This window comes from Hipposideros armiger, unplaced genomic scaffold, assembly GCF_001890085.2.
Source record: "Hipposideros armiger isolate ML-2016 unplaced genomic scaffold, ASM189008v1 scaffold_553, whole genome shotgun sequence".
In the NCBI taxonomy this organism is placed as follows: domain Eukaryota; kingdom Metazoa; phylum Chordata; class Mammalia; order Chiroptera; family Hipposideridae; genus Hipposideros; species Hipposideros armiger.
This window is the reverse complement of record NW_017731903.1, coordinates 299,410-322,327: the sequence shown is the minus strand read 5'-3', so window position 1 is coordinate 322,327 and position 22,918 is coordinate 299,410. Positions and strand designations below refer to the sequence as shown.

General features: G+C 45.6%; 1 protein-coding gene across 3 annotated transcripts in view; it reads right to left on the bottom strand.

The window, feature by feature from the left end:
* The window catches only part of TET3 (tet methylcytosine dioxygenase 3), a 125,211-nt gene that overhangs the window by 44,273 nt on the left and 58,020 nt on the right, over nt 1-22,918 (bottom strand). For all 3 annotated transcript variants that reach the window (XM_019623581.1, XM_019623582.1, XM_019623583.1), the window contains one exon: nt 9,640-11,773. In XM_019623581.1, coding sequence (XP_019479126.1) covers nt 9,640-11,773 — 2,134 coding nt within the window. The remainder of the gene's footprint in view (nt 1-9,639; nt 11,774-22,918) is intronic.

Below are 22,918 nucleotides of genomic sequence, written 5' to 3'. Positions count from 1 at the left end.
TCAGTATGGAGGTATCTCAAAAAACTGGAAATGGAACTACCGTATGACCCAGCAATTCTACTCTTGGGTATCTATCCAGAGAAACCCAAGATGCTAATTTGAAAAAATACATGCACCCCTATGTTTATTGCAGCACTATTCACAAAAGCCAAGACTTGGAAACAACCGAAATGCCCATCGGTAGACAACTGGATTAAGAATCTCTTGCTTTTTTTAAGATTTTCTTTTTGTCTTTGTCTTTAACCTTTAACATTTTAATTATGTGTCTTGGTATGGGCCTCTTCGAGTTCATCTTGTTTGGGACTCTCTGCACTTCCTGGGCTTGTATATCTATTTCCTTTACCAGGTTAGAGGAAGGTTTCGTCATTATTTCTTCATTAGATTTTCGATTCCTTGGTCTCTCTCTTCTCCTTCTAGTACTCCTATAATGTGAATGTTGGTATGCTTGATGTTGTCCTAGATGCCCCTTAAACTATCATTTTTTTTTTTACTTTTTTCTTTTTGCTCTTCAGTTTGGGTGTTTTCTGCTACCTTATCTCCTAAATCACTGGTTCAGAACTCTGCTTCATCTCATCTACTGTTGATTTCCTCTAATGTAGTCTTCATTTCTGACTGTCTCTTTTTTATGTTTCCTATCTCTTTGAAGTTCTCCCTGAGATCACTGAGCATCCTTATAACCAGTGTTTTGAACCGTGCATCTCGGAGGTTGCTTGACTCTATTTTGTTTAGTTCTTTTTCTGGGGCTTTGTTCTGTCGTTTCATTTGAGACATGTTTCTTTGTCTCCCCATTTTGGCTGCCTCCCCCTGTTTGTATTAGGTAGAACTGCTTTGTCTCCCACTGCTTAGAGTGGCCTTATGTAGTAGGTGTCCTGTGGGACCCAGTAGCACAGTCTTCCTGGTCACCTGAGCCAGGTGCTCCAGGTATGGCCCTTGTGTGGGTTGTGTGTGCCCTCCTGTTGTAGTTGAGCCTTGGTTGCTGTTTGCACGGCAGTGGAAGGGATTGACCCTCGGGCTGATTGGTTGTGAAGACTGGCCGTGACTGCAGTGGAGGAGCTGTTGTGCAGGGGCTGACCCTATGGAGCAGGATTCACTTTAGCAGGGCTCTGGTGCCAGCCCAGTCTGCCTTTGGGCATGTCATCTGAAGAGGCAGCCTGGTGGTGCTCCAGCTTGGTCCGAAGCCAGCCACCAGGCATGCCGGCCCTGGGGCCTCCTAGGAGGGGCCCTGCTACAGGCCAAGTTCAGCCACAGCCTGTGTCCTGCCCAGGGCCACTTGGAATGAGCCACAAAGCCATGTGTAGATGTCCGCCACCAGGGCTGGGCTTGGAGGTACCTGGGACAGGCCAAGTCTCAAACCAAGGCTGGCTATTACCAATGCCAGGTTTGGGGTTGCTCAGCAAGAGGTACGGGGCATGCTGAGGCCAAATGCTGCTTGTTTGCAGTTTAGGAACCTTTGAGAAGTTTTAGGAAATTCTGTAGCATGAGCCAAGAGAGGTCATTTGTATGGAAAAGCCACTGGAAGAGGCTTGGGTGAGCCCACAAGTTGGGTGTGGCAGCGTCTCAGGGAATCACCAGGGTGGAGAGAACTGTGTTAACCAGGTTGATAGAGACTCAGATACGGTGTCCACCTGTGTATGAATGCCTGGAGGTGGGAGGGCCAACAAAACAACAAGGCACCTGCCAGCACTTCTGTCTGGGAGAAAGCTGCCCTTCTAGCCCTTGCCCTGAAGCCAGGCAATTCAGTTTCTCCCTATATGGTCCTTGGCACCTTTCAAGCTGCTGCCTCAGTGCTGGAGCTCAGAGTGAGTGATGCCATCTGTGAGTAAGTCTGTGCTCTAAGTCCAGCAGGCCCTTTAAGAGGATTGCCTTGGACTTCAGCAGCCCTCCATCGCATTCAGCCACAATCTCCATTGGTTTGCACAGCCAAAAGTTGTGGAACTTCTCTTCACAGCACTGGAACCCTGGTTTGGGGAGTCTTGTGTGAGGTTAGAACCCCTCACTTCTCAGTGGGGAGCTCTACAGCTGAGATAGCCCTCCCAGTTTTTAACTGCCACATGTTGGTGTGGGACAAGCCCATTTCATGTCTCTGTCCTACCAGTCTCAATGTGGCATCATCTGTATGTCCTCAGTTGTAGGACTTCTGTTCAGCTAAACTTTAGGTGATTCTCAATGATGGTTGTTCTGTAGTTTAGTTGTAATTTTAATGTGGTCGTGAGAGGATGCAAGCACAGCATTTACCTACTCCTCCATCTTGACTTGAAATCCTCTCCTCTATTTTTGTTTCTTGGTTCCTTTCACCAAGTTTCAGGAAAGGGATATTTTGATACCTTGCTGTTAAGTCACCATTTTTCCTTTTAGTGTCCGGTGTAATATTTCTTCCTTTTCCATAGAGGTAAAGTGACAGAGCAAGGAAAGAGCTCAACCCTTCTTAAAGAAAAATATGTTTCACGTCTCACTTTGAGCAGTGGGAGCAGAAGTGAAGTTTTTTTGTTTTGTTTTTCTAAAATACATGTAGGGCCGGCCGAGTGGCGCATTGGTTAAGAGCTGGCTTGGGACACCAGAGGTCCCCGGTTCGGATCCCACATATGAGGGCCAGTGACACTGTCCTCTATAGCCAAGATGCTGAACAACCGCTCAACCTGGAGCTGGGCTGCCATGAGTCGCCGGCGATGGCATAGGCTGCAGCCACTGCTGCAGTGGGTTGCCATGGGCTACCATATGTAGCCCGCAGCCAGCGTGAGCGGCCATCCAGAATCTGGCGACTGATCTGCCTCGCCTGGGAAGAGCGCAATGATGGTGCCAACTTGGGCCAGTGAAGCAACGTCCTCCACAACTAGACTGAAGAACAAAAGGAAAGCAACTTGTCTGTTCCCCTTACCCCAATTGCCCAGCGCTGTTCCCATCCTCCAATTCCCCAATAAAAATCTTTAAAAAAACCCACAAAACATGTAGAAAGCTCTGGGGTAGAGCTCGGGAGACCAAAATACAATTTTTGAGAAAATGCTGGTTAGATGGCTCTAGATGCTTTTCTTTGCTTTGTGCACTTAATTTTACACACATTAAAATAGAAAAATATGCTCTGTTCCATTTCTGCACTAGGCTTGGGAGAGAATGAAATGTATCCTTTCTGTTATCAGCAAAAGATACTGCACACAAGAAACTACTCCTTACTGCCTAGCCGAAAGAGGGACCCTTAATTTCGAAATGCACTTTCCATCTTTCCCTCTCTCTCTACACAGAGACTAGGGCACCCACAGTTTCCCAGTGGGGAATCTCATGGCCAGGTGTAGATACAGGCTGAAGAATTTCTTTTCTTTATGACACTGATACAGAGAGATGGTTGATAACTGGCATACAATTAATACATAGGTGTCAAGATCACACAAAGGTTTTCTTGTAGCTACCTTCTTTTTCCAAAGAATCCTATATAATGCCTTAGTTTCCTGATGTAATTTTTGTGAACTTAAAGCTGAACAGCTTAAGCTTATGTAACTAATTAGATTCTACTTTATGACAGTCAATGACTGCTCGCAGTCACAAATCTATGTGGAGGACAGGTAGATGTTTGGGGCCTACCCTGGATCAGGTGTGCTGGATAAACTTTTTTAAAGTAAAATCTCAGGTCAGTTGCCTGTGAATTCATGGGCGGCATGCTGGGCCTGCTGGTAGTAGACAGAAGTACCTTTATAACAATGGGCACATTCACTGATGACAAAGATTAAAGGTAAGGGGATCATGCCTAAACTGATCTGATATCTTTGGAGAGTTTAAATATGGAAGTAGAATAAGGTTGACCAGTTAACTAAAAAATACATAGAGTGCTTACCATATACTCAGCACCGGTCTAGATGCTTTAGCAATGCAACATTCAGTCCCAATTTTTAAGGAACCTGGGATTTAATTGGAAAGACTAGTGCACATACAATATGTAAGGTAAGACCAAGAAGAATCCAGCATTAAATCTTGACCCTTCTTCAGTACTGGTACTGTTAGCCTTCTCAACCTGCCAAACTATCTGTTGGTTCTTTAACTTATCCTCTCAATTTCTTCAAACACCTCCTTCATAGCATCCTGTTTGAGATTCTCTCCCCTAAATGTTAGTATCCTCCATTCTCAGGTCTCTTCTTGAGCTATATATTTAGCCTGGTGAAATGACCCTAACTGAAACTTCAACTGTCATCAGTTTGCTGAAGAACTTCCAATTCACAGATGGATCCAACAAGAAACACACTTCCGTGGGGCGGCGGATTGGGGGAGGAGGGTTGTCACTTTCGAGGGGTAAAAAGTATAACTATGGCACTGTGTTGTACAGCTGAAACTAATTCTAAAAAATGTGTATTTCATAATAAAAAATAATTAAAAAAAAAAAAGAAAGAAACACATTTCCACCCCTCTCAAAGGCTGCATGTCCAAACTTGCTTCCTTCCCAGTATTTCAAACCTTGGTGGCTGGAACCACCATTCCACCCAGTCACCCAACTTGGAACCTCAAGAGTTACCTGTGACTGCTTCTTCCTCCTTACTCCCAAATTCAACTGGTCACTGAATCAGTTAATTATTTTTCTTATTCTTTCTCTTTTCCACCCCCTCTTCTTCTCCCTCCTACTCAATGTCCATGTTAGTTCAGGCACCCATTATTTCTTGCCTGAACTACGCCTGAGCTTGTAAGCTGGTTTCTCTGCCTTTGGTAACATCCCCGTTTACCTTGAAACTTTCCTCTCTGGCCACTCCCAATCTTTCATCTAACACACCAGTCACACCGGAACGACTTGTATTTCCCTGTTTTCTCATCTCCACATCGTAATGGCCCTTGCCTGGAGCACTCTATCGTCCCCCTCTTAATCTATTAAATTTCTACTTATCTTTTAAAACTCAGATCAGACATCACCTCCTCCAGGGAGTTCTTTCTGATACCCTCCACCTTCACACTGGTGTCCACATATCCTATCGCCTAAAAAAAATATTTAAAAGATGAAGTTCCTCTTCATCTCAAACTGAATACAAGGGGGGGAGGGGGGGAGATGGACACATTCTCATAAAAACTGTAGTTCACGATTGTAAACAGAGGTGAGTATCTGTGCCCCCCCCCCTTTCAGAACCATGGTCCATTAGGACGTGCCAGTGGATCTGTTAACCACACTTGCTGGACATATCCCTCCTACACCCAAACTTTCACTATGCCCCAGGCAAAGGAGGTTTTTTTTTTAAATATTGGTCTTTGGATACCTTTTTTTTTAAGGGTGGGATGATCAACTGGATAAAAATACATACAGCATTTCTATGAATGCAACCCTTAACATCTCTGTCTCCTAATCTGCTTTTGTTATGGTTTAATGTCTCTGGCTGCCTGTAGACTGTGCCTCAGATACATGAGGACAAGACTTAAAAATTAACACAGACCTGTTTCTTTATCTATAAAATCATAAGGAGATGATCTCAAAGGATGCTTTTCCCACTAAAACATCTGGACTCCTACCCTGTCCTAAAATGGCTCTCCTTGTGAATGTCTCCATTTCTGAGAATAGATAAAATACAGGAGGGCCTAGCCCACACTTCCTGTAGCTCACTGTCCTGTCTCTGATAGTGGTTTGGGGATGGTTATGGGGTAGTTAGCAGGATCTCCAACGTGTGCCTCAGAATATGAGAAATACACCAATACTCTCTTCCCCTAATAATTCAATATAGAACTTCAACTTGTACTAAGTTTACTCAAACCTGTACATGTCATGCTACCTTTTGGAGTAAAGCATTTCCTTTCATGTCTTTTAAATTTATTTCTTTGAAGCCTCAAAGGGAGCCTTTAATTCTAGTATTTCCAGATTCATTCACTGAACAAGTTCATATGAATTCCATCTAATTCCATCTATACCTTCAGAAACCCATGGTCTTTATACAAGGATAAAACAATGCTCTTGGTGTTTGGTTTTTTTTTGTTGTTGTTGTTGTTGTTTACCTGGTGATGCCCATATTGGCCAAAATTGCTTATTTGGCAAAAGTCACCACAGAGATTGAGTATTACGTCTCTTTTGCTATGCTATAAAACCTTTCTATGCTTTTATGAAGTTGTTCCTCTAGTATTTAATTATCAATCACTTATTATGAGCACTTAATGGCGTCTCCAAATTTTACTATCACATCTACAGAAACTCTTCCTTACAATGACATGCAATCTGCACTCTTCTACCTACTACTGCTGAGGGGTAAGTTTCTGGAATAGGAGGTGGTTCCCGTCTGACATGAATCCCAGAGTGAGCAGCTTTATCCCTAATCCTTGTCCTGAGCTCAAGTTCACAAAGATAATTCTGCCATTGCAGCTGATGGAGGCACCTGTTCAGATGTGGGGACTCCAGACATTTCTGGAAAACAGGGTGGCTTTCCCTCACATAAACCTCAGCACCTCTAAGAACTGTTTCCAAGTGAATCCCTTCTTCTTTGGCTCTCTTCATTCCTAATACCACTGTTTGAGTTAGAACTCATTTCTCAACTAAACAATCTCAATCACTGTATGACATGGGTTAAGAGTCCAACTGCCTAGGTTCAAACCTCACTTCCACCATTTGCTGGCTGTATGACCTGGGTAAATTACTTAATCTCACTTAGCTTTCTTCTTCATTAACATGTAACTACAGTATGGACAGCACCCACCTCAAATAGATGTCATGAGCAATGAATGAGGTGGAGACTGTAAAGTATCTGGCACCATGCCTGGAGTATAGAGCAAGGTTTCATAAATATTATTATTATCAATAGCTTCCTAACTGGTCTCTTGCCACAAGATTATCACTCTTCACCAATTCATATTCCATATGATTTCTAAAGCGCATTTTCAAATATATTTCTTGATTATAAAATACATATTTCATCATAGAAAATTCAGAAAACCTATGAGGGAAAAGTCACCCATAGTCTGACCATAGAAACAACCACTGTTGATGTATTTCCTTCTAGTCTTTTTTCTATTTTTTTTTAACCTAGATGAGATGATCATTTATATACCATTTGTACCTGCTGTTTTCACCTAAGCATTTTCCCATAATGTAGCATTTAACAACACAAGGCAGGTTCAGTTCTAATTCTTCGTTTAGCATTAGATACAAGTGGAGCAATAATAATTGGCGGTGGTGGGGATCGCCTATGCCCTAATCTCTTCCCAGTGGCCCTGCCCAGCCCCATCCGCCAAAGCAACAGCTACCAGCATTGCTACTGCCAGGTTTCTCTGATGCTGATAGTCTACAGCCTGCACTTTTGCTTACTGCCTTCAAGCTGAGACCTGTCCTCTGGTCTGAGGAATGCAGGAGAACACTGAGGGTTCAGGTCCAGCCCTGGGCTACTGGGCTTACATCCTGCCAGCTTGCTCCTTGCTGCACCTAAGACCGCTCATGCAGTCCTCGGCCCAGAATTCCTTCTCGTCTCTCCCCACCTGTGTTCACTACATTTTCCAAGACCCAGCTCTGAACAAGAGTTCGTTAAATAAAATATTACCCTCCATAGTGACAACCAAGTCTGGTGTTTCAGAGCACTCTTCACAGTTTAGCCACTTCCATATGCTAGCACAGGTACCTGGCAGACACCTGTTGAATGGGTGACTAAATATTTTGTTTATATTTTATATTGTTTCTTTAAACAAACCACAAGGTCCTTCAGAGATGAACTATTTCTCTTGATTTTTAATCTTATTGGTATTAGTTAGCACCAAGCTAGGTAATCAATAAATGATTGATGAATCAAGTTAATAGCCAACACTTTCTTCCTTTATAAGATGTACATTTTTACTTCTCTTTCTTGCCTGACTGCATTCAACACGCTTGGTAACAGCTAACACTCTATGTGCTTACTGTGTGCCAGATAGAGTTCTAAGTGTTTCACACATATGAACTAATTTAATCCTCACAATAGCCCTGGAAAGCAAGTACTATTACCATTTTTTCATTTTATACATGAGGAAGTGATAGAATTAGAATTCAAATAAAAAAAACCTGGTTTGATCAAGCACAATAGCCATATACTTGAATAAACAATTAAAATATTTATGAAGGATCAACTATGTCCTAAGTACCAGGTAAAGATACTTCCCATCCTGTGGGGGGAGTAGAAGGGAGACACCTAATAATGCACTAAACACAAGGCAGATGGGACAGATACATACAAACATGAGAGAAAATGGTAAAGGGGGCTCACTTCCTATGATCAGAGCAAGCCTCTCCCAAATGCTGGAAAATAAGGGGCCCTCATAGTCATATCACTATTAGTCCAGTAATAAACAGTGTTAGCTCCGTGGGAAACACAATCACAGAGGCATGTCTGTGAGCATCTGGCAGGACCCTGCACATCTGTTCACCCCTGGATAGAAGGCTGGTGCCAACTCTTCCTTGTTCCCCAAGTGATTCCTTCTCACTGGCCCCTCTGCCCGGTACCCCAGGAGTCTGGGGCGGCTAAGCGGGGCAGGACAGCCCACCTCCTCCTCACAGACAAGGACACACATCCCAACAAATCACACAACTGACCTGATATTAACGAATTTTAACAAACAGAGAAGACAGCCTTTTGGCAGGACCTGTTACGTGTCATAAAATCACAAGAATTCAACACGTTCACCACCAGCATCAACGTGTTTTTTGGTCAACATCTGAAACACGTGTATCTTCTAGAGAACACCATAAATACCAGAGCGCCGGAGTCTAGAGTGGATCTGGAGCCAATGCATTGGCGACCCCCACCTCCTGCCCCCGAGAAAGCGGAAGTCCATGGAAACAGTTCTCAGGCCTGTGCCTGCTTTTACTCCAGAAGGCAAGAAACGGACCTGATTCCTCAGCGACCTCACCTATGCCACACCTGGGCGCTAACGACGTCCAAATCCCTCACCCCGGTCTCGTCTCTCATCCCCTTCCAACTCTGTCCAAACAGAACTCACCGCTCCTCCAAGTCTGCGTTCTCAGTGACCACCGCCCGCCACCACGGCAGAGACCTGAGCTGTCCTCATCCCCACATGCCCTCCTCCTCAGAGGCCCTCAAACCCACTCCCTCTGCCAGTCCAGACCGTTGTGATTTCTTGCCTGGCTCAAGGTACCTTTCTTACAGGTCTCCCACCTACCTTTCCTCCCCAACACAGGCCAGAATAATCTTTCAGAAGCACAAGATGACAGGTCATTACTTGCCTTAAAACCCCCAGGAGCTCCCCATTACCTATGAAGTCAAGTCAAACCCAACCTTGTCTCGCTGGGCCCTGCAAGAATTGGCCCCTGCCTGTCTCTCAGGCCACCCTTTGTTGAGCTCCACAAAACACCTTGCTTTCTGTTTCCCCCAGACCAAGAACAGTCCAAATAAGCCCTACCCTCTCACAGCCACCAAGCTCAGGCCTCAGCACAAGCACCACCTCCCACAGGAAGGCCTCTGATGCCATCGCCTCAATCTGTGCCACAAAGCACCTGTGCCCACCTCCACTGATATGCCATGCACCACACAGCATCATCACTAGTTTCCTTAAATGTCTTTTCCACCGGCCTGTGAGCGCGTTTCTGTGTCCGCAAGCCCCCAGAGTGGTGGCTGGCACACAGTAGCTGTTTGCCAGATGAAAAAGACCCTAGGAACCCACGCCTACCAGACCACGTCCCTTTGCCCTTCCCCGACACCCAGGAGGAATTACCAACGCAGTCGCAGGTGGGAAACTCGGCCTGGGCTCTCTTGGCAGGTGTGTCCAGCAGGCTCTTGGTGGGTGTGTCCAGGTATTTAAGAGGGGACTCCAGGAAGCCACTGAGGGTGGGTGTGAGTGGATTCTCCGCCTTGGTGGGTGTGGCCTCCTGGCCTCCCTCCTCCGAATGGAAGCAAGTGGTTGAGAGCACAGTCACAGCCCCCGAAGACTCGATCTTGATTTGCTTGGGGGAGCGGGTAGCAAACGGGCTCTCGGGGGCTGGGAGACACGTTGGCTGGTTCTCAGGGTCCTGAATGGGCACAGACGGGGGGCCGGGAAGCCCAAAGCTATCCCCAAATTCAGCCTCAAACTGCCTAATGAGCTCTTCCAGTTTGTCATCGGCAGGGGGAAGAGGGCCAGCAGAGCCTGGCTGCAGGGTTGCCATGGGGCTGGGGGACCTCATTTCCTGAGTAGGGGGCAGCAGGCTGTCCCCGGAGGGACTAGGTGCAAATAGCGCAAGAGAAGGTTCTGGGGGCAGGGGAACAGCAGAGCCCTGTGAGGCGGGGACAGGGACAGGTGGATGTGCCTGCGCATCCTCAGAGGCTGGGGACCTCAGCCCTTCCAGGACAATTTGCCTCAGAGGCGGGAAGAGAGGCTGTGCTTCCCGCGGCCTGGACTTCTTGATCTGAATGGGCTTCCGGACACTGGGCTTGATCCCAGGAGAGACTTTCTCGGTTCCCAAGGGACCTCCAACTGGTGTCAGGGGCTTCTTTTTCTTCTCCTTGGGCAGTCTGTCTGGAGGCCGTGGGACAGGCGAGCTTGAGGGTGCCCACCAGCTGGGAGCAGGAGGTTCCACGGGAGCGGGAAAGGAGGCATCGTGGGCCTGGTCCAGGAAGAGACTGCGCTTATGGTGGAGGTGCTGCTGCAGGGCGGTCTGGGCCTTCTGGTGGGTGTCAGGCTCCGAGGACGGTGTAGGAGCCTCCCTCTGGAGAACGGGGGACGGAGATGGGGCTGGGGAGGAAGAGGGCGCCTCAACCTTGACCTTGGGCTTGGTGGGCAGGGCCTCGGGCCGCTTGAATACTGACTGGATGTAATCACTGGCACTGCCCAACAACTGCTCCAGTTCAGCCATGGGGTCAGGGCTCGGGCGGGGCATGGGCCAAGGGCTCCGGGGAGTTGCTGGTGGGGTGTCAGTGCCCCAGGCTTCAGGAAACTCTGTTCTAGGTGTTGCTGGAGGGAAGGCAGGGCTATCCGGAGCGAAGGACGAGTGCTCTTCAGGGGGGACCACAGGCCATGAGGGGGCCCGGAGGTAGGACTGGGGAGATCTGAAAGGGGCAGGCGGGGACAAGGCCTCAGGAAGGGGGCAAGCAGCCTGGGAGGTGGAGTGAGAAGGCTGGGGGAGGGCAGAGGAGAGCTGTGTGAGGGCTTCAATGGCGATGGCGGTCTGCAAGCTGATATTTTTTTCCTTGGCGATACTCAGGGCGCTCTGGGACAGAGGCAGGCCCTCTGGGGGAGGTATCTGGGGGGCCTCAGAGCTGAGAAGCGGCCTGCTGCTTGGCGCTGGGAGGCCAGCCTCAGAAGGAGGCAAAGTTCCCGGGAGCCTGGGCCGCTCCTCCCCTCCCTCCACGACCACAGACTTGATCTTCCCCTCCAGCCACTCGAGGTAGTCAGGGCATTCTGGGCCATCGCAGTTGCAGTTGGGTGGTTTCATGCCATGCCGAGCGAGGGCCAGGGCGGTCTGCAGCGTGTCAAGGTCTTCACTGCCAGCAGAGTAGCTCTCGGGCCCTGACCCGGGTCCCCTGCTGTTGTTCCCAGCCTCGCGACTCATCTCACGGTTGAAGGTTTCATAGAGCCGGGTGCTAAGGGCCCCGTAAGAGGACACAGCTTCGGCCACAGCCGAAAAGGCCACCAGATCGTGGGCATCTTCCAGGCGAGCAGTGTGAGCTGGGCCTGGGGTAGCGTCCCAGTCGGGCTTCTGGTCTACTCGCCAAGGACCCCCAGCCCCCAGCAGGCTGGGTCCAGCGGGTTCTCTAGCACCATTGACCGGCGCCCCTGAGGCGCTTAGCTGCCTTGAGTCCCCATGGTACACTGGCCCTGAGTCCATCTGACCTGGAACAGGTCCATCAACTGGGCTGAGCTCTGAGCCTGTCTGAAGAGAGAGAGAAAGAGAGAGAGAAAAAAAAATAAGGAAAAAGATGAGCCATAGTATTTGAAAAGCTTGTCGTACTTCATATCACTCAGACGCACCCCTAAAGCCTGCTTTTCTTGTAAACGCTCTCTGATACAGCTTGGACCTCAGCTCGTCTTCCCAGATCTCCCTTCTCAGCGAGCTGCACCAGCAGAAACGGAAGGCAGGTCTTTAAGAGCTCCTAATGCGGAATTCTGAATGATGCTTGTAAGTTTTAGAGCCTCAGATCGATCACACTGATGAGGCCCCTCGGAAACGAAGTATTTGTTAAAGACACACAGAAGACCTTTAACTCGCAGTGATCAAAGTAATATCAGGACTATGCTGATTTTTTTTTTTTTTTTGGTCAGCGGGGAAAGAAAGCTACCCAAGCACACTAGGTAACAAAGTGCCCTAAGTGTGAAGTATATGTAAGGAATGAGCAATTTTGATTAACAAATTCAGCTGGGACAAAGGGTCAGCTATAGCTTCTTAGTGGAAAGGAACCCACAGTTCTTTTCTCTGCCTGTTACTGTCCTCACTTAAACCCAGGCTGAGTTCAGAGTCTGGGACAAGGCAACATTTCCACTTCCAGCCCCAGGCCTAAGGGAAACACTGATGATTTGACACAGCATGTGTTTAGCCCCATGCTGAGCCAGTCATGTCTATGACAAGCCAGTTACCGCTTAGAAGAAGATCCAGGCCTCTCCCTAAGCCCAGGAAGCAGCATTACACAGCTGATGTCCACCAAAGCACAGAGCATGGGGAGGGTCAGGGGGCCTGGTCCAGCAAGCTAAAAGCTAATGCAAAGATGCAGAATCGAGTATGCAAGATTCATCCCTCCAGAAAGGAAAGCTCTTTCTTACTGTAGAATGCCAATAAAGAAAAAAAAAGTGTGTGTGCGTGTGTGTGTGTGTGTTTGTATATATTGGGTTGTCGGAAAAGTCATGACGTATTTTTTTCTATGTTTTTTGTTGCAAAAATGCATCATGACTTTTTTTATATATATATATATATATATATATATATATATATATATATATATATATATATATATATATATATATATATATATATATATATATATATATATATATATATATATACACACACACACACACACACACACACACACACACACACACACACATATATGGAAAGTCATCAGAAGATGCTACAGCTAGCAGGTGAAAGCAAGCTTGCCAGGCATAGGATATATACATGGTCTCAAAACATGTCCTCAAAAGTTACTTAATTACAATAACTTTTTAGTGGAGAAATCTGGCACACACCACCTTTACCAAATGATCAGTTATCATCACCATCAATATTGAGACAAACCAACATCATGTGCCTCTTGATATTATACAAGAAGGATATATCATCAGTCACACAGAAGTCTAGCCAAAACATACACCTGAATCTAATCATGAGGAAACATCAGATAAACCCAAACTGAAGGGCATGTTGGAAAGCACTTGGATTGTGCTCTTCAAAAATTTCAAAGGCATTTGGTCAAGATGGCGGAGTAGGTAAACGCTGTGCTTGCATCCTCTCAGGACCACATCAACATTACAATTAAACTACAGAACAACCATCATTGAAAATTAACTGAAGTCTAGCTGAACAGAAGTCCTACAAATAAGGACATATAAAAGAACCATGTAGAGACTGGTAGGAGGGGCGGAGTCGAAGAAGGACTGATCCCACACCCACGTGTGGCAGTGAAAAATCAGGAGGGATATCTCAGTTGTAGAGGTCCCCCTGAGGAGCAAGGGGTCCCAGGCCCACAACAAGCTCCTCAGCCCAGGATTCCAGTGCCAAGAAGAGAAGTCCCCACAACTTCTGGCTGTGAAAACCAGGAGAGATTGTGGGTGAGTGAGATAGAGGAGTGCTGAAGTCCCAGGCATTCTTTTTTATTTCCCCCCAGCTGAGCCATCCTGCCACCTGTTAGCAGCTCAGCAGCAGCTCAGCTTGGGTTGGGAATCAAACCGCTGATACTCAGAGCTCACTCTCATGAGTGAGCTCTTAACTAACTGAGCCCCAGGCATTCGTTTTAAAGGGCCTGTGTACAGACTTACTCACTGATGGCCTCACTCACTCTGAGCTCCAGCGCTGGGGAAGCAGCTCCAATGGTGTCAGAGATATACAGGAAAGATCTGAATTGTCTGGCTTCAGGGCAAGGACTGGAGAGGCAGCTTTCTCCCAAACAGAAGCGCTGACAGAGCCACTGTTCCTTTGTTGACCCCTTCCCACTCCCAACGTCCAGACTGAGCTCCATCAACCTGGCTAACACTGTTTACCCCACCCTGGTGATTCCCTGAAATCCCGTCCCATCCAACTTGTGGGCCCACCCAAGCCTCTTCCAGTGGCTTTTCCAGACAAATGACCTGGCTTGGCTCATGCTGTGAAATTTCCTAAAACCTCTCAAAGGTTCACAAACTGCAAACAAGCAGCAGCTGGCCTTGGCATGCTCTGTACTTCTCGTTAATCAGCCCCAAGACTGGCACGAGCAGTAGATGGCCTCAGTTCGCAATTTAGCCACTCCCAGGTAGCTCCAAACCCAGCCCTGGTGGCAGACAACTGCAGATGACTTTGTAGGACATACCAAGTGGCCCCAGGTAGGGTACAGGCTGTGGCTGAACTTGGCATGTGGTGTGGCCCCTCCAGGAGGCCATGGGACCAGCACGCTGGAGCACCACCAGGCTGTCTCCTCGAATGACACACTCAAATGGCAGACTGGGCAGGCACCAGAGCCCCGCTGAAGTGAATCCTGCTCCATAGGGTCAACCCCTGCACAACAGCTCCTCCACTGTAGTCACAGCCAGTCTTCACAACCAACCAGCCTGAGGGTCTATCCCTCCCACTGATGTGCAAACAGCAACCAAGGCTCAACTACAACAGGAGGGCACACACAACCCACACAAGGGACACACCTGGAGCACCCAGCTCAGGTGACCAGGAAGACGGTGCTACTGGGTCCCACAGGACACCTACTACATAAGGCCACTCTAAACACTGGGAGACACAGCAGTTCTATCTAATAAATAGAAACAAACAGAGGGAGGCAGCCAAAATAGGGGGACAAAGAAACATGTCCCAAATGAGAGAACAGAACAAAGCTCCAGAAAAGGAACTAAACAAAATGGAGACAAGCAACCTACCAGATGCACAGTTCCAAACACTGGTTATAAGGATGCTCAATGATCTCGCAGGGAAAACTTCAACAAAGGGATAGGAAACATAAAAATGGAGATAAAAAACATTTAAAAAAAAAGCCAGTCAGAAATGAAGAATACAATAACTGAAATAAAGACTACATTAGAGGAAATCAATAGTAGAGTAGATAAAGCAGAGTTCTGAACCAGTGATTTAGGAGATAAGGTAGCAGGAAACACCCAAGCTGAAGAGCAAAAAGAAAAAAAAATCACACACAAAAAAATGAGGATAGTTGAAGGGGCCTCTGGGACAGCATCAAGCATACCAACATTCACATTATAGGGGTACCAGAAAGAGAAGAGACAGAGCAAGGAATTGAAAACCTAGTGGAGAAATAATGACAAAAACCTTCCCCTAACCTGGCAAAGGACATACAAGCCCTAAAAGCACAGAGTCCCAAACAAGATGAACCCAAAGAGGCCCACACAAAGACACATCATAATTAAAATGCCAAAGGTTAAAGACAAAGAAAGAATCTTAAAAGCAGCAACTGAAAAGCAGTTAGTTACCTACAAGGGAGCTCCCATAGGCTATCAGCTGATTTTTTCCTCAACAGAAACTTTGCAGGCCAGAAGGGATTGGCAGGAAATATTCAAAGTGATGAAAAGCAAGGACCTACAACCAAGATTAGTTTACCCAGCAAAACAATCATTCAGAATCAAAGGACAGATAAAGAGCATCTAAGACAAGAAAAAGCTAAAGGAGTTCATCACCACCAAACCAGTATTATAAGAATAAAGTGACTTCTTTAAGAAGAAGAAAAAAAAGATAAAAAATATGAATAATAAAATGGCAATAACTACATTTTTATTTCTTTCCATGTAAATAACTACAACAATTTCTTTCAATGTAGACAGATTAAATGCTCCAATCAAAAGACATAGTGTGGGGCCAGCCGAGTGGCTAGTTGGTTAAGAGTTGGCTTGGGAGCGTGAGCTCTGAGCAGCAGGGCCACCGGTTTGGATCCCACATGGGCCAGTGACACTGCGCCCTCTACAGCTAAGATGGTGAGCAATAGTTCGACCTGGAGCTGGGCTGCCGTGAGTTGCTGGCGACGGTGTAGGCTGCAGCGGGGCTGCAGCAGGGCTGCAGTGGGCTGCCGTGAGCTACTGTGAGTGGCCAGCAGCCAGTGAGTGGCCGGTGGCATGGGCTGCCGTGAGCCGCCATGAGCGGCCGTCCAATGGCCAGCGAGCAACTGCCTCAGCTGGGAAGAGTGCAATGATCGCAATACCAACATGGGCCAGTGAAGCGATGTCCTCTGCAACTAGACTGAAGAACAAAAGGACAGCAACTTGTCTGTTCCCCCCCCCCCGATTCCCCAATGCTGTTCCCTTCCCCAACTCCCAAATTAAAAAAAAAAAAAAGACATAGTGTGGCTGAAAACAAGACCCATGCATATGCTGCCTACAAGAGACTCACTTCAGATCCAAAGACACACTGACTGAAAGGGATAGAAACAAACAAACAAACAAAAAGCTGGACAAGTAATACTTTGATCAGACAAAATAGACTTTAAAACAAAGGCTATATAACAAGAGACAAAGAAGACCCAGTAATCCCACTTCTGGGCATTTACCTGAAGCAACGCAAACACCACTGAAGGGACATGTGAATTCATATGAGGTGTAATCAAACAGTACAGTGAATGTTTAAAAAAAATTGTTACAGTAAAAGACACATTGCCATTAATCCCCCTCAAAATACTCTCCCTCAATTCAAACGCACTTATCCCATCATTCTTGCCACTTTCTGAAGCAGTTCTGGAAGTCCTCTTTCCTGAGTGTCTTTAGTTGTGCTGTCCTGGCTGCCATCTATGTCCTGAATCATTCTGACTTTGGGGAAGAGCCAGAAGTCTCTCGGTGCCAGATCCGGTGAATTAGGTGGATGAGGACACACTGTAATGTTTTTATTTGACAGGACTTGCCATATACCAGAAGTGATGTGTGACACAGAGCATTGTCATGATGAAGGATGATTTATGGCACACTTTAAAACACACCTTCTCTCAGCTATAGCTCACACCCAACCAACTGCACTGAACAAATTGAAACTTGTGTTACTAAAGTTCAACCAACACGCCACTTTCCATATTTAAGATCACTGCCTTTCCGTTGAATAACACTCAGCAGCAGCATTCACTGTATGTGTTGATCACAACAGAAAGGCTCCGTGTCACACATCACTTCTGGTACAGCAATTTCTGTCCAATGAAAACATTACGGTGTGTCCTCATTCACCTTATTCACGGGATCTGGCACCATGTGACTTCTGGCTCATCCCCAAAGTCAAAATGACCATGAAAGGAAAATATTTTGAATTGATTCAGGACATCGAGGCAGCCACAACAGCGCAACTAAAGACACGCACGAAAAAGGACTTCTAGAATTACTTCAGAAAACGATGGGATGAGTGTGTTCGAAGTGAGGGAGAGTATTTTGAGGGGGATTAATGGCAATGTGTCTTTTACTGTAACAATTTTTTAAAATTTAAACATTCACCATATATTGTGATCACACTTCATATGTTCACTGCAGCATTGTTTATAATAGCCAATATATGAAAGCAATCTGGGTGCCCATCAATGGGTGGATAAAAAAGGGGTGGTAAATATACACAATGGAATATTACTCAGCCATAAAAAAGAATTAAATCTTGCCATCTGCAACAACATGGATGAACCTTGATGGCATTATGCTGAGTGGAGTTAACTCACACCGAGAAAGACAAATGCCACATGATTTCACTTACATGTGGAATCTAAAAAACAAGATAAATGAACAAACAAAACAGAAACAAACTCATAGATACAGAGAAGATTTTTATGGTTGTCAGATGGGAGGGGGACTGGGAACATGGATAAAAATGGGGAAGGTATTAAGAAGTACAAATTGGTTTTAAAAAGTAATGGGGATATAGGGTAGAGCATAAGGAATATAGTCAATAATATTGTAATAACTATATATGGTGTCAGGTGAGTACTAGATTTATTAAGGTGATCATCTCGCAACTTATATAAATCTCTAATCACTGTTGTATACCTGAAACTAATATAATATTGTATGTCAACTGTAGTTGAAAAATTTTATAAATATATTTAAATAAATAAAGCAAACTTTTTTTTTCAAAGACAAGGAAGATAAACATCTCTCCCAGCTTACACTAAGAAAACAGGACAGCAAAATGTATACTTACGGGTTAGAGCTGAGGAAAAACAGCTATAAAGTACATCACTGTGACAATTGATGAAATTTGAATATGGTCATGGCTAAGACCATATTGTGTGAATCTCAGTCTTCTTGGATCGTTATACTATGGTTATATAAAAGAATATTCTTGTCCTTAGAGCACACACACACATTGAAGTAGTTGGTGTAAAGGGAAATGGTATCTCCAACTCATTCTCAAATGGTTCAGAAAAAATTAGTCATGTGCCTTTTAACGACAAGGATACACTCCGAGAAATATGTTACTAGGCAATTTTGTCATTATGCAAACATCACTTACACAAACCTAGATGGTATAGCCTACTACACACCGAGGATATGTGGTATACCATCATCATATATACAGTCAGGCATTAACTTAAATGTTATGTGGTGTGTGACTGTACATATATATATAAAATATATATACACATACAGAAAATGATCATGCAAATAGGCGAAATGTAAATGATTTTGGGTATGTGGGAGTCCCAGGTACCCTTCTTGAAACTTTTCTCTAAGTTTTAAAATTCTATCAAAATAAAAAGTTAAAAAAGAAATTAGTCCCTCACGTAGAACATAAGAGTATTAAACAGATGGTGACCAGTGTGTCACCCATGGCCATCATGGGCCCCAAAATGGTGGTGGGAAGCTGGGATTTGGGATCAGCCTTTTGGGAGTTGAGCGGAGGCCCCAGCTTGTGGTTCTTGCCTCATCCTCATCACTGTCTCAAATCTGGCCACAAAAGACCTTCATGCTTTTCCAGCATGCTTTTCTGAGCCTTGCCAGTGCAGTAATCATTGCCTGGAATGCCCTTCCCAGCCCCTGTGAGGTCACTCTGGCTTATCCTACAATGTCCCTCCTCCCTGATCTGGTTAGCAGAATTACCTGTGGCTGCCTCCCCTGGGTTCCCACGCACCTGGCACGTGCCTCTATTAGCACTTATCCCATGCCACTACTATTATTCAAGCAGCTGCCTCCCCCACCAGATGGTGGTTCCTTCAAGACAAGGTCCAAATCTTCCTGATTTCTGTGCCTCCTGATCGTAGCTGCTGCAGCAACACATTCTTAGTCCAGTGAAAGGCCTCTCATCTCCCACTGGCCACCAATATGCCGGCCTTTCCCTGGTGGAGGACTATCTTTCTGAACTAGGAACAAATACCTTTCTTCTAGGAATGTAGCTGATCGCCCAGCACTCCTTTCCTTCTTTCTTAGAAATCTATACTAATGTGGCTGCAAAGGCTACAAACTTTGAAGTGGTCAAAGTTTACATGCTTATGTGTAAGAGCCAGAAGGAACATGCATACCCAAGAACAAACATGGGAGAGCAGCATGGGTTTCCAAAAACAGTGCCGGAAAGACTAATGCTACACGAGCTGAGGCTTCCCCAAAATGGTCAGAACAACAAAAAGGGTTTAAAAAGTTATTTTTGGTGTGTGAATAAGAACAAGAAGGAAGGGTTAGGCCCACTCTTGTGGCTCTGAATTCTCTGGGGAGGAAAATGCTCTTCGGACCAAAAAGAGAATAAAGGGGAGAGGAGACACAGATATGAGGGAACTCAGGGGAGACTTTAAGAAACTCTAAATTCCAGTTTCCTGGCCAGAGGACCCCATTAATACATTCCTCACACTTGCTGGTGATCCTGGAGGGAACTTGTCATCAGGGGAAGGTGCCAACAGGTGAGGAAAAGGCAAGTGTTGTCTCTAGCTTTCAGGACAGTGAGTGAGAACAGCCCCAGGTAAGATTCTTGAGTGGGTAACTAAAGCAACCACAGGAGTTGTTCAACAAAAGCCACCAATCCATAAACGTCCAACTATTCTTCCTTTTTTGTGTCATGTGGTCCTTGGACTAGGAGGTGAGGAGACAACCTGTCTGACAGGTCATACACAAACTCAAGGGCTGCAGGCCAAACCTGCCACAGATCTGTTATGTTTGGCCTATACAGGTATCCCCTGCTTTTTGGAAGACTGCATTATGCCACTTAGCTTTTACGAAAGACCGACATTAGTACCTGCTTTTGCTAACCGAAAGAAATCTGAAGAGGGATTTCACTTTTACGCAAAAAAGTGGAAATAGCATTCAGTGTTTGTTTTGCTGCAAGCCAGCATATACCATGAGAAGCGTATACCATGAGCAGCGGTAATGGCATCTCCAAGCTCTTTCCCTGAGAACTACCCTCAGCATCAAGCGCCGTATCTTCGAACTGTGTCTGTGAGTGTCCCTGCTTTATCTAGATTTCTTTTGTGCATTCATTAGCAAGACATGTCCTCAGGTATCAGAAAAACCTGAGAGAGCTTGTAAGGGTACCATGCTTAGTGTAAAACTGGACATAATTTAGCGTATTTGGTATGATTTGGTAGATTATTTTTTTGGATCTGGGAACGCTCAAAACATTTCCTGTATAAATTAATGGTAATTGCTTCTTCACTTTATGCCATTTCGGCTTACAGAAGTTTTCGCAGGAACACTCTACTTTCAAATAGCGAGGGAAACCTGTGCAGTGTTAGGTTTTTATTTGTTTGTTTTGCCAATACTAAAAAATTAAATTTCACATGAAATTGAGATTTTCTCGAAGGTCCACAGTTCTGCCTGGCAACTCTGTCTACAGCTGAGCATTGGCTGCTCCAGCAGCTGCACCATTCAGCACTGCCTTCTTGAAATCAAGGCCAAGGGTCAAGGATCACTTGTCAACTGCCTGAATTAATTATCGCTTCATTCATTTGTGTTACTGACAAGCCCCTGTAGACATTTGGGTTTGTGACTGGGGCTGCAGACATTCAAGTTCCACATGGTCCACCATGATCCCTTTGAGGGCCAGCTACAGAGAATTACAGGCTGGCTAAGCTGGCTCACCACTGGCTGAATGACCATGCTCAAAGCACGAGTGGCATTATCAACTAGGGGGAAAGTCTTCAGTGGTCTACTACAGGGCTCTGTCCTCAGAACTGTCCTGTTCAACATAGTTGTCAATAACGACAGTGGAAAAACAAGAAAAAAAAAAGAAAGAAAGAAAAAAGAAAAAAAATAACGACAATGAAGGCACGCTTACTAAATAATAGGCAGATGCTGAATGAAAATTGGAGGGACAAACCTATGCTAAGTGACAGAACCAAGTCCAAAAGAGGAACATGTTACAGAGAAAAAAGGTAAGTAGGGTCCTATTCTTAGGCTCCAAACCACATCTGGGCAAATTAAAGATGGAAGTAGCATATAATGATGGCAAGAGTCACATAAAGATGTCTTAGGATTCAGGAGGGGTAGAAGACTGACTGATGGTACACACAATTTGATGTGTGACTTGGCAGCTTCAAAAGATTTTTTCAAACTTTTTAACTACAATCCGTAGTAAGAAATACATTGTATACCATGATCTATTATATACTTATATATGTGACAAGTTTGCAAAATAGTATTTCCCCTTGCTAGACTCATGAATCCCTCCCTCTCCCTCTCTTTCTCGCTGGTTGCAACCTTCTAAGTTGATTTCAAAGTCCACTAATGGGTCCTGTGACAGGCAGTGATAGCCCTGTTGTGCCCGGATAGTCCCTACCTAAAACACAGGCTTCTCTTTGGGGCTGCACCTCTGAGTGGGGCACAGAGGAGAGCAAGCAGGACAGCTCAAAACTATAAGAGGAACCGGTCCCTTTGGTTCTGAAGACGACAAAACTCGAGAAGGTCTTTAAACATCTAATGTTCTGTCATTAGGGAACAGAATTAGACTCGTTTAGAGCAGCCCTAAGAGGTGGAATTAGAAAACAGGTAAAGCTCTAGAGAGAACCTAGGCTCAATTTAGGAAAGAGCTTTAATATTTAGAGATACTAAAATATGCACTGAACAAACCCTGTCCCTCTAGCAACCAGGAGGTAGCAAGCTCTTGACAGAAATGTTGAAAAGGAAACCAACCAGTTATTTGGTGCTGATTGGCAGGGAGGCAGCACAATGGTGGAGGAAGAGGATGAAGGCTAGCCTAGGCCCTTTCAAATTCCCAGATCAGACATGTCCCAACCCTAAAACCCTCCACACATTCTCCCTCGATTGTCACTCTCCTCTGGGCTCCAACAAATGCCGCTCTGGAGATCCTCCTCAATGTCTTCTGCCTTTTGTCTGGACCTCCCAGCTGACCTCCGGTGCACTCCAACCTCTGGAACGTGAGTCGGCTTACCTAAGATGGAACCGAATCCTCCTCCCCACCTCCAACAGCTCCTTCTCTAGCTCTTCTTCGGCTTTTGCCATTGTTCTCACTCTCACCAATGTCCTCAATCCCAACATCATCCATATTCTTCCAATGCAGCCAGTCAGCAGATCCAAACAATTCTGAATGCGGATGCCTCTCTATTCTAGCTCCTTCCTTTCTGTTTCTGCTCTCCTAATTTGGGCCTTGGTGTGGATGCACAGTTTTAAAATTGTCCAACCCGATCATGGCTCCTTTAAGCAACTCTATGCACCCTAAACACCCTCACCACTATGCACATGCACACACACACACACAGACACACAGTCTTTTCTCCACCCTCAGATCTCTGTTGCTGAGATCTGGCCCTCCCTCAATAACTCCCAGCCACCAACTTCATAACTCTTCCTCACATCCCATCCTTGTTCAGCCTTCATATTTTAATAATGCCATTTGCATACGTCCAGTGTGCCAGATTTTATTTTCCAAAGATGGCCACTATAATCCCTTTATCCCACATGCATTTTTCCCATG